The sequence below is a fragment of the Notamacropus eugenii genome, chromosome 4, assembly GCF_028372415.1.
Source record: "Notamacropus eugenii isolate mMacEug1 chromosome 4, mMacEug1.pri_v2, whole genome shotgun sequence".
In the NCBI taxonomy this organism is placed as follows: Eukaryota; Metazoa; Chordata; class Mammalia; order Diprotodontia; family Macropodidae; genus Notamacropus; species Notamacropus eugenii.
In genome coordinates, this window is record NC_092875.1 from 149,541,400 (window position 1) to 149,554,384 (window position 12,985).

At 37.0% G+C, this 12,985-nt stretch overlaps 1 protein-coding gene across 6 annotated transcripts in view; it reads right to left on the bottom strand.

The window, feature by feature from the left end:
• Positions 1-12,985, bottom strand: part of GRHL2 (grainyhead like transcription factor 2) — a 225,755-nt gene that overhangs the window by 29,969 nt on the left and 182,801 nt on the right. For all 6 annotated transcript variants that reach the window (XR_011965814.1, XR_011965815.1, XM_072603364.1 and 3 more), the window contains exons 10-11: positions 5,396-5,483; positions 4,683-4,822 (exon numbers count right to left, since the gene is read on the bottom strand). Coding sequence is in view for 4 of the 6 variants with exons in the window: in XM_072603364.1 (XP_072459465.1) it covers positions 4,683-4,822; positions 5,396-5,483 (228 nt within the window). In the remaining 2 variants the exon portion in view is untranslated. The remainder of the gene's footprint in view (positions 1-4,682; positions 4,823-5,395; positions 5,484-12,985) is intronic.

Consider the following 12,985-nt stretch of genomic DNA (forward strand, 5'->3'; position numbering starts at 1 on the left):
GTTAGTGTCTGTGTGTTCTGTCAGTAATGGATTAAAGTCAATACATGAAGGAATCAGCTCCTAGATCAGATGTTATATGGGGTAAAGATGAAAACATGGACAGAAGGAGGGACATATAAAAGCACCCCTTGGTCTCATAGCATCAACTTCTGGCTTCTCAGTTTATTCCTTAAGGAGCACAAAGGGTCCTGACATCCCTCAACAACAGAAAAGCCCAAAGCCATCTATATCTGAATTGAGCAAGTTCACACTTGCAGATGGTCTTTCTAATCATCAAGGAGATCTCATAGGTTGGGGGAAGGGGAATCAATCATTTTTATGTGGTCCATGAAAAAACAAGCAGAATGGAAATAAATCAGTGGATCTTTAAAAAGTTATCACAAATTCTCAGGTGGTTTTGTTTGCTTTTGATGAGATTCTCCTTGTGAAGCAGATGTTATCATACTTGCTACAGACAAACACTTTGGCTTTCAGGACCTAGGGACTTATGAAAACTAACTGTAAGGCTACTTTATACATCCACCCCCTAATGATCTATGGCCTTTTTAACTTAGACATGACAAGATGTCTGTACAGGTTCTTCACGTCCTCTCATTTGATGCCCAACTGGGAGGCATGCTAGCTAAGTCTACTTGAGTGCCAGGATACTCAAATCCCTACTCCCTCATCAGCATTCTAGAGGGAGGTAAGTCAGTGGTAGTTTGGAAGTTTCTGGGAAACTCCTGGCAAATCCTAACAGTGGCTAGCAAGCCTGGGAGTTGTTCCATAGGAAAACCTTGCATATCTTGAAGCCTTAGAGAATAAATTATTCGTGATGATGTTTTCCCCAGAAAGTTATCTCTTAAAGTACTGGACTTTTCTTAATCTAAATTTTGGTTTTTTAAATATAATCTTTTATAAATGTACAATATTCTTTCCTACCTTCTTAAATAGGGAACACAGAACATAATTTAACCTTATCTTAATGATTCAGGGTCCTTTTAAAATAAGCACTGGTCATTGTGATGAATTTCAGATATAGACCAAGAAGAGCATAGCATATAATGTCTACTGAGCCCCAATAATAGCCCTGCAAATTATTTTCCTGGAAAAGTTCCTGATGTCAGCTTGCCTTGCAGTAGGGGATGGTAGGGGGTAATGTTCCTCTTTCATAAATGTGTAGCCAAATAACTTCTCAGGCAAAAACAGCAATGAAAAAGAATCTCTGTCTCTATGCAAAATAAATTTGTGAATAAAAGAGAGAAGCATCCTTTTCCCAAGGAGCTTTTTCACCCTCCAAAAAAAAATCATCTCTTCATCCTAACTGTCCATGTCCTTGGATTTGTCAGTTTTAAAATATTATCTGTAAATTCTGCAATAAAGAATCACAGGTATCTCCTAATCAGCTTGTACTTGCCCTTCTAATTCACATATACCAATTTTGTTCATGGACTGTGACGGAGACATATTTCTCTCCCGTTCAATAATATATGCTTGGGGGGAGGTTGATTCCAGATACTGATCATTCTTCATCATTATCAGATAATACCTCTGCAGACATAATACCAACTCAAAACTTTCTCAAGCTTTTCCCTCATTTTGTAGTTCCCCGAACAAGGAACACTCAGATTGTATCTTCATGAAAAAATAACTTTGAAAGTCCTTTCTAGTACATGCATGGATGATCAGTTTTCTCAAGAATTCTTTGCTACAGCATTTCCTATTTTGAATAATATCTTGCTTAATAGACTGAGTTACTGAACTAGCACTACAGAGGCAGCAAGATAGCAAATACTCCCAGACTTATCCCTGGGTCCTCAGAGAAAGCTCTGAGGTTATCTAGCAAAAGGGCAGTTGTTTTATGACATACCAGTGGCTAATGAAACTCATCTAAATAACTCTTTGCCACTTTCCTCTTGTCTTATGGTTGATGTTCCCTTAGGGCCTGAACAATACTACCCATAGGAGTTATCAAGATATAGATCAACTGTCTGTGCTGCCCACCCTTCCCTCCCCTCCCTCAACTCCTCTATCAACTTCTTTGTCACTGACTCACTTTTTCTCTATCAGAATGTCTGCTGTTCGATACCCCCCAAAGTCACTTCTGATTCCCAGTGTTCTTCCCCCCCTTCTTTCCTCCTCTTTGCTTCTTTCATATTTCTTGTCTTCTATCATTCTTTCTGCAGTTCTTGAATTTTGCATTAAAAGGTTAGTCTTTTACTGACATCACCAGCTATATGCTCATGACTTATATATAACATAAGATACTATATAATATTCTATAGACTATAATCTACTATAGATTACACTACTGTATATTATAGATATAATACTAGATACTGTAGTATATCTTATACTATGTATTATAGTACACATATGTATACTATACTCTGAATATATTACTAATCTACTACAGAATAGAATGAACTATATAATCTATAGATTATATATTCTTCTGTAGACTACAATCTATAGATTATTATTGATTATCAACCATACTACTATGTACTATACTATGATGTACCTTATATATTTCATATATGCTACTTTATATATTGCATAGTGTAGTATAATAAAATGTTATATATAATACATTATACTATGGTAACATAATATATTAATAATATATATTATTAATGTTATATGTAATGGTTATATAATATTATAAATAACGCATTAGTATATTATTATATAAACTGTATACTAACTACATTGTTAGTATATAGTGTATACAATGTTTTCGATAATATATTTTACTATGTTATTAATGTATTATTATATTACTATAATATATTATATAACATTTTATAAATATACTCTATTATATACTGTATGGAATATGTAATATATTATAGTATACTACAGTAAGCATATAGTATGCAAATAATGTACTGCTCCCCTGCTACAGACTATATTCTATTATATAATCCATATACTCTATAATCAATACCACCTATAGGCCACAACCTATAGTTCAGTTCTCTGGTTATTCTCTGCTTTGTCAGTTGGTTCTTGTGTGCTCAAGACCAGCTCCTTCACTACCACGCTCCTTCTGCACTTGCTTTTAGAGTCTGGGGTCGTCCTGAAAACCTGAGAGTTGCAGAAAGCTGGTCTCCAGAGAATTGCTGTGTTATGACTTTGTGGGCTTAGTGAAAAGAAACACAGTTTTTGTAACTGTGGTCATTAAAATATCTAAAGGTATCACCGTTTCTTCTCAGAGCTTTGATTGGATCATGGACTTGGGGAAATCAGAGGAAGCAGTAGTTAAAGCGTTGCTTTGAAGTAGGGGCTGATGGGCACGAGAGGCCACGTTCAGTCAAAATGTTCTGCTTTCCTCCTGTCCCCAAATTGTTAATAATGGCCTGAGAACATTATCTTCTCCAACCATACTCTTAGCCTGTGCATACAAAGTCAATTGTCTTTTTTCATTTTACAATTGCTTTGTGGCTTTTTAAATTACAGAGGAAAGTTGCCAAGGGAAAAGCTAGTATTTAGGGCTTTAACATGAAACCAGAATCAAAGGATTGTTAGTAAATAATAATAGTGACAATTTCCCACAACTGTTCCCTCTCCTGGATAGTATGTAGTGAGGTTTTGTGAGGGCAAAGAGACTGCAAACATGGCAGTCACTTCTATGTTCTAGTATACAAAATATTTTTATCCCATACAGAGCCATGTAGCTAAATTTAAACATTACTCAGGGTAGGGCTCGAATAACTCAAGAATGATTTTTAAAAATTTCAAAAATGATTTATAAAAATATATTGAACTCTTTTCTATCATCCAGTTTTTAAAAACATATTTATTTTCTGATTAATGAATGGGCATGTGAATGATGCAAATGGAAACAAAAGTTGAGTTTTGTTTGAACTGTGCTCTTTCTTCCCGAAAAGTTCATATCTCTCTTTTCACCAGCCAGTTCCAGCCCTCTTCACTCCATTTCCAAATTCTCACTCACAAGGTGGTACCATGTCACACAACTTTGGGATTAGGATTGCTGTGGGGATTGTTTTGTTTAAGGCCCAGTCTGCATATTGTGCTTTCACATTTAACTTAAAGGGCTCTTTGCAACAGAGCCTTCACTAACACCAGCTGAGGAAAATTTATGTTTCCAAAACATTTGGAAAACCTATCCAGAAGACAAAGAATCATTAAAAATAGGGCACTTTAACTCCTCCTCTTTTACTGAATTATTCTGTTAGCCTGTGTTTCTCACAGTAACCACCTTTTTGACATCCTGGAATCTGGTCCACTTATTTTTGATGAGAAGAGCAGGAGCTCATCAGGGAAAAAACAAACACACTGAGAAGTGTTCCAGTTTCCCATGTTGGACTTGTAGGCTACTTTCTGCTCTAGGATGGAAGGCTGTGGTCGTGCCTTCATTTCTTACCACTAGGTGGCACTCTATGGCATCAAGCCAATCTAGCAAGGATCAGAAGTGTTTCTCATACTCCCTAAAATCTTCAAACATTTCTATCCTCCTCCATTGTTTTATCTATTTTGGTCCTTAATAGAGTAATTTCCACTCCAATGTTCTTCCCCTCTCCCTTTCCTCATTAAAATAAATCTACTTTCTGTAAACAGAACTATTTTGTCAAGTAGGGTACTTTAAGACAAACAAAAAAATAACCTACATTGCTACAGTCTATTTCAGCTGTTTCAGGTTCTATGACTCATCCCCATGGATGGCAGGTGCATCTTACCTGCCCAGTCCTCTGTAAGTTTCCAAAATGAACATCTGGTATGAAAAGAACAGGCTGGGAATCCAAGTCAGTCATTGTCTTGAAGTAGGTGATGTCACTCTTTTTTTGTAAGGGTATTGCTGTCAACTTCCCATCAGTGGCTGAACAGAATTGCAGAACCATCAGTGAGTGAGAGTTACATTTGATTTAGAAATCCCAACCACAGTCCTAGCCCTAGATAGAGCTCAATAACTCCCCACAGAGAAAATGCTGCTCTAAAAGACCACATGGAGTAAGGCAAATAAGAGGTGTTAATTTGCCATCCTACATAGATTATGTCTTTAACGGGGAGGATGTAGCCAGTAGGTGGCCAAGATCCAAGAAAACTCAGGAAACCCCTAGTATATACATAGTTTTCTCTAAGACTGCCTCTATCCCTTCTGATAAATTAATGATTATAATCCTGTCTACCTATCTGCTTTCAGTATCATAACAACTCTTTGAGGTAGATAGCCAATAAGTATTACCTCCATTTTATAGATAAGGAAACTGAAGTTTGGAAATAATTATTTGACCATGGTTACACAATTAGTAAGTGTCATAGACAAAATCTGAACCCAGGTCTTCTTGATTTCCCTCTATCCATGACATCGCACATCCTTCCTGAGGCTTCCTTTCCCTAATGAGGTCATAGTCTTTGATGGTAAATACCCAGTTTTTCCAGGCAAACTCACAGTTGTTGCATTGGGTTTGTGCAGCTTGGCCTTTTCCTTTCTTTCTGTTCTGTTTCCTCTCTTCATCACGGATTTTTCTTTCTGCTCCCTGACAGTGAAAACAAACAATGCCGGGCGTGTTAACAAAGCACCCAGAGTGACCATCTCAGTTACAAGTCTTAGTGAATGTGAAATGTCAGAGGAAAGAGAGACACAGGGGGCGTCCCATTTCTATCATTAGGAAGGGTCAGGGCTGCAAACGGAAAGTTCTATAATATATCAAAAGTCCTTGAAAACAACTGAGATCCAATTATTGCTACGGACCACATTCCTGATTTCTGCACCATATGGACACCCATCTTCCACCTGAGAGTGATTCCAGTCTTTCTCTTTTGTTTTGCTTTCTTTTCTGTCTATAGATTTTCAATTTGGAATCCACCCAGAGAAAACAGGTTCACCTTTATAACCTATTGGACAGTGATGAATGTTAAGCAATGCTAGTAACTGCAAGAGCAGAATTTAAGACAAGTAGTGGTAGCAGACTGACAAAAAGGAAAAAAGAAAGAAGCAGCAGGTATTAAGTATCACACTTTTTTTAGATTGCCTATAAACTTTATTTTAACTGATGGTACTCTGAATATGAGCTAATGGCCAATGAGTTAACATACTAGTGGAGGAAATAAATCACATCAGTATTGATATCCTTGATATAAATAAAACACAAAGGTACAAGAAAGTTTCAGTCAAATGGAAGAATTGCTCACAGGTTCCCCTTGGGACATCAAATAAAGGGGTTGGCAGTATTAGGTTGTTCTACATACTCAGGCAACAGGAAATAATTTTACCACTGTACTCCTTAGGATCATATGCAAAAAGACCAACATAAAGGCAACCAGAATTTATGCCCTAACACGGAGAAGAAGAATGCACAGAAATTCTATGAAGAATTAGAGAAGTTCCTTCAAATTCAATCAGCATATACTTTAATACTTAGTGACTTCGATGCAAAGGCAGGCAGGTGTGTGAAAGCAGAGTGAAAATATGGTTCAAAATCAAGAAATAAAAAACAAAATTTTATTGATTACACATACATTGAGCTCCTACGTATTAAGAATACCTTTTTTAAGAAGAACATTGGAAGGGGCTAGATGTGATAAACACCAAATAATATCACAAATATTTAAACTGACTACATCTAAACAGACAGGAAATAAATACGTACTGACATGGAAATCATTCCTGAATCAGTTGTCTATATTAAGTTGGTTCATTCAATTTACAGCAAAGATCAAAATCAATATAAAATTAGAAGAAAAAACAAAGATGAGAAGATATAGCTAATGCAATTAAAACAGTCTGAATGTGACATTTAAATGAGTTCGCATCACATGAAACATCCAGTGGATAAAAGAGCATGCATCAATGTGGATTAAATAATTTCCTATTGAAATTTAGCATATACAATTGATACAATAAGGAGACAGAAAGAATACAAACCTATCTCAGCCAGGAAACATTTTATTCCTTTGGCAACCAAAGAGATATGGCAGCCAAAGGCAACACCAATGTAGAATATAAACTCATTTGTAAAATCTGATGGAAGGATTTTAGCAGAGGAGTCTTATAAAAATGGTAATACCTTATAATCTTGGTGAGAAAACCAGTTAACTAAGCCTGATCATTTTGAGAATATTTAAGGATGAAACTGACAAGACAATAAAAGGATGCAAAATAGAAACAATTTAACAAAATTTCTATAATAAACAATTATCAACATAAGTGACAGTAGGACCACCTCCTCTGAATTCTAATTCTTTCTCCCTGGAGGAATTTTTCATAGTAGGCATTCCTAAAGCAGTTTTATTTGTATATTTACACATTTACACACATGCACACAGACACACACATACATCTGGATTTTGACTTCACTATAGGAAACTCCAAATGTAAAAACTCTCTCCTTTAATGCATTCCAACAACTCATATGTGACAACTCATCTTGCCTAGCTAATATGTGTCAGAAGCAGGTCTTGATTAACCAGGTCTTTCAGACTCCAAAGCCAGCTCTCTATACACTGTCATTCTTTAATAAATAAATGAGACAATATAAAGAATCATAGACTTGGAGAACTATAAGAGATCTAAGGGAAATAAGTGCTAAGGACTGGGTCACCACAGCATCTCACAGTATCATTGTTTAACACTTAGTATTTTGGCAATATATCTAAACACAGAATTATGCCTTTTTCCTCCTCCTCCTAAAGCACTCAGATTTTACTCTCATGTCAATTTGGAAAGAAAAAAATATATATCCCCAGATAGAACCAGTCAATTGGTGCAGGTAGCTTGCTCTTGAACCTGCTCTTGCCCATTTAAGGGAAGGTAAATGACTGCCTGAGTTACAACAGGCCAAAAAATAGCCTTAGGCACATGGGTAGTCTTCTCCCTCACTCATCCCTAGTCTTTCCAGGTATCCTTAAAGATAATTCTGTAAGCCTTATATGAAAACTAGTTTGGGTTTTAATAATTTAACCTAAATGAATTTATCCAATAAGTACATATTAAGCCACTATTTCCCAGACATTGGAGATGCAAAGATAAAGGTGGAAAGAATTTCTGGCCTCAAGGAGTTTACACGGTTTTGGGACATAAATCAATGTTACACTTTCTTTTTTTCTTTCCTTAAAACTGGAAAAATGCATTTGTTAAATATATATGTCCTGACTCACGGATCCAAAGTTCTGTACATCAAGCTCTTCCTTAGAAATTATCAATCTAATCCAACCTCCACATTTTACAGATAAGGAGACAAAGTCAGAGATGTTAATAGTATGGATCTGAGTTACATATATGAGAAGTTCCAAGAAGGGGTAGGGAAGTAAGAGTAAGAATAGTTAGGAAAAAAATGGGGATGATCTGGGGGCTTAAAGTGTGGGTAAAGTTAGAAAAATCATCATACTTATAAGTAGTTTGATACTATAAAATAAGCATATTTATCGACACACAATTTCTTTTTATGGTCAGAGAGATCTGTTGTATACAATAAATGTCAGCAAAATCCTTGAAAATATAAACGACATTGAAGTTTGAAAGACTTTAGAAATTCATATAGAGACATAAGAGAGACAGCAATATCTGCTTAGAAAAATAGTTTCCATCACTTCTATGCTGAAAATAGCAACAAAAAATTTAATCATCTCTACTCTTTCAGAGATTTCCTGTGAGACCAGGCAGCTAGCAAATTAAAAGAAAAAGAAAACCCAAGTTTTTAAGCACAGAAATATTACCATATTTGGAACATAAGCAATGATCTCCAGAAAAAAATCAAGGTTACTTATTCGCCACATCTATGGGAAAATGCCCCTGCCAATATGTGTTCGATGGTTCTGTGCAACAACTCTCACCTTCTATCTAAGCCTGCACCTTTACTTATTAGACTAAATCACAGCCTAGACAATAAAAGAGATGAATGAGAACACTTTTACTTGGGAGCAAGGTCTTGTTCTGCATTATAACTGGAGAAAGAAAGACTGAAATCCATCTGACTTGGTAATTTATGTGTAAATGGCATAGGTTGATTTGTTTTTTTACTAACTTCAATTCAAAAAATGTTTATAAAGTACTTACTCTGTGCCAGCCACCAAGCTAGGTGCTATGGATTCAAAGACAAAAGGGAAAAACAACATGTATACAGATAAAATGAATATGATGTAATTGAATGGAAAGAAATGGGAGCAACTGGGACAACTGGGGAAATCAGGAAAGGTTTCTGAGTGCAGATGGTGCACTGGATGGTGCATTGGTGGTGGTGCAATGGATAGAGCACTGGGCTTAGAATCAGGAAAATTCACCTTCACGAGTTCAAATCTGGCCTTAGACGCTTACTAACTATGTGGCCCTGGCCAAATCACTTAATCCTGAAATAAGCTAGAGAAGGAAACAGCAAACAACTCCAGTATCTTTGCCAAGAAAGCCCAAAATGGGGTTATGAAGAGTCAGACATAACTGAAAGGACTGAACAATGACAGGAGGCAGAACTGGAGCTGAGCCTTGAAGGGGCAGGGATTCCAAGAGGAGGCCAGGAGGAGGGAGGGCATTTCAGGCATCAGAGTAGCCCATGCCAAGTCCAACCCAATGGAGGTGGGAGAGAATGCAAATAGGTCAATGTGGCTGGAAAACCAAGTGTGTGAGGGAAAATGAAATATAATTAGGCTAGGAAGATAGGTTGGAGGTCTATTGTGAAGGACTTTTATTGCCAGAGGAGTTCCTTTATTTCTAGCAGCAACAGGAAGTCTCTGAAGTTTCTTGAGTGAAGGACTGATATGGTGAGACTTGTGCTTCAATAATCAGTCTGACAGCCATGTGGAGGCTGAATTAGAGAGGGGGAAGACTGTTTACAGGAAATCTATTTGGGAGACTTTTGAAGCAGTCCAAATGAGAGCCTGAAGTGGAAGAAATGTGTAGCTAAGGGACTTGGTAAGAGTTGTGAGGGACCCAAAAGAATTCATTCACTCAACACCTTGAACCCTTACCCCTCTCCAAAATAAAAGCAAAACTCCCAAAATCTTTTTAAGAATGAAATTCCCTGCCTGTAGCAAAGGGGACTGAATATTGGCCTTAATACAAACATATATATGTAGACAGACAGATAGATGCAGAGATAGACAGAGAGACAGACAGACAGACAGAGAGAAAGAGAAAGAGAGAGAAAGAGAAAGAGATTAGATAGACAGATAGATGGATGGATACAGAATTCTCCATTCCCCACCCACCACCACTACTGGATATTAATTAATCTGACCAACTAGCCCTGATATTAAATATCCTTTGTGCTAGATTTTACTTTAGTTCCTTTTTGCTCAGTTGGAAGCTTCTAACTTCTCAGTCATTCAGAAGAAAGATCTGAGTTTTGGAAAAGATAATGCAAAGGGGCATTGGACTGGGTCATTTCAAAATTTTTCTTTCTTTGTAGGATCACATGGTATATAAATCCAAATTGTGACATGAAGCCTCTTTGAAAGATATTTTTTCAATTGTCCTTAAAGAGCAGAAGTACATAGCTCTTTCATGTGAGTACAATTTGCTATAAATACCAAATACATCTCTCTGGAAATAACTCTCCCACTCCAGTGTTCACTCTGGGAGGTGGGAATGCTTTGTGCCATGATTCCCTTTTCACCTCTTGAGGGGTGACAGCTTTCTTGCTTACTTGTTAAATGAGTATTTTGTTTGCCTAGGTTTATTTTGAGAAGATTTCTCAACTGTCATACAGTATACACCTGCTGGTTGCTGTAATAACATACCTCTTATCCTTGGGTGAGTAGGAAATTGATTCAAATAAGCTGTTGTTTTAATTCTGAAGACATATTTGTTTGCTTTAAGTAACAGTTTCAAATGTGTAAGATTTAAAAGCAGCACAGTATACAAGAGCCTCATTATGGGCATCTGCTTGTTAATAAGAAATCAAAATGAAGTTCTGAAAGCAGGGGAAAAATTTAATTTGTCTGAGATATACAGAAAGTAGAAACCCAGCTGCTTTAACATAGAAAAAAAATGCCACTCTGACTTTGCTGCTGCTGCAAATGACTATAAATGGATTTTCTTTTTTTAGACTTTGAGCTTAAGGAGTCACTTAAACAACATTATGACAAAAGCCCACTGCCTCCTCAGCAGTGTAAAGAAACAGCTACATAGGTCTTCATTGATGGAGCTGGGGAAGTCCCTCATTCCATGGCAATGGAGGAAGACGTGATTTGACCTCCCAGGTTCAAACTCTGAATCTATTTTCCCACATAACAAACAAGTCAAAAGCCCATTTGCTTTTTTTTTTTTTTTTTTTTTAGTTTTTCAGAATATCTTTTTATTCTTGGGATTCAAAGTTATGGAACTTATAGTTCCATGTTCTCGCTCATGATAGAGGAAGAGGAAAAAATGTTTTTACTATGTTCTGGGGACTTGGTGCCCTACATAATATCAATTCTGGGCACACGATCTCTTTCCTACTTCTTCCAGGGGTGGTCTCTCTTACTCTTCAGTAGTTTTCCCCTCTTAAAATGCCTAAGTGAATGAAAAGACAATGATCTACATATTTACATCACTGATTTGTGAGAAGTTCTCTGATGAAGTGGTTTCCAAAAAACCTGGAAAGATTTACATGAACTGATGCAGAGTGAAGTGAGCAGAACCAGCAGAACACTGTACACAGTAACAGCTAATGACTTAGCTATTCTCAGCAATACAGTAATCTAAGACAGCCTGAAAGGACTCATGATGAAAAATGCATTCCACCTCCAGAGAAAGAATTGGTGGTGTCTGAATACAGACGAAAGCATACTATTTTTCACTTTCTTTTTTCTTTTTGGTTCTAGTTTTCTTACACAAAATGAATAATACAGAAATATGTTTGACATGATTGCACATGTATAAGCTATATCAGACTGCTTACCATCTCAGGGAAGGGGGAGGGGAGAAAGGAAGGGATAGAAATTTGGAACTCAAAGCTTAAAAAAAAATTAATGCTAGAAATGTTTACATGTAATGGGGGAGAATAAAATATTAAAAAAACAAAGTCCTTTGAGGCAAAGATATATGGTTATGGTTCTATAATGATTATTAATTTCATTCAGGGATGAAGCACCCATGTGATTTCTGACAAGAGGAAATCAATTACTGCTACACTTGGGAGTGGAGGGAGTTCCCCGCTTCCTCTTCTTATGCCCTTGAAAGAGACTTCCATTCAACTCTTTTCCCCCATAAGGCCAAAAGCTAAGGAGCAGAAATAAAGACCAAAGCCAACTGCTTGTTAGTGCTGCTAATGCCACCATGGCCACTGAGACACTGTTACCTGAGATGGGACAGATCCTAGAGAGGTGTGATGGCTGAGATGGAAAACCAAGGATGGAGATGAGATCAAGGCACCATGATAGTGAGACAGACAGACCATCAAGCAGAGACAGAAACAAAGAGGGACTGAGCGGGCAACTGCAAAAGCTGGCAAAATGAGGTCAGGAAACCAATCCCAACCCTCCAGTGATTTCTTCATTTGCCTATCATTTGCAGAAACTTATCCCAGCAGGTTCTAAATACCCCATCTTTTATCCTAATCTTTCCCACAAACCAAAGACTAGAACATTTGAGGGGAACAATAGGGTAAAGTGATGGTAGTGCTTGATAGTTGCTTTGCAATTTTGCTTTAATAATCCATATTGACCATGTGAATCGTCTGTGTAAGGACAAAGGGTCAGTTCATCTGAAAGTCATCTCCCTAGCACAGGGTTGGGCCAGAGCCGTTTAGAGATTTTCATATAATTTCCAAACAATTTGGAGCAATATTTCCTTTATAAACCCATAAAATCAATATTGAATCGGGACCAGCACCTGCTACTATGAGGGAAATGTATGCTAATTATTTGTACACTGAACATAGGCTGGTAAGCAGTGGGGATTATCTTTAAACTCTCCCTAATCTACCAGCTTCTTCTTTTCTGCCTACAAACACACCCGCATCTTCATCCTCAAAAAAAATCTTCACTTGATCCATCCATCCCCATCTCATCCCACATATCTTCTCCCTGTTATGGCTAAACTCCTTGAGAAGATCATCTGTAATAG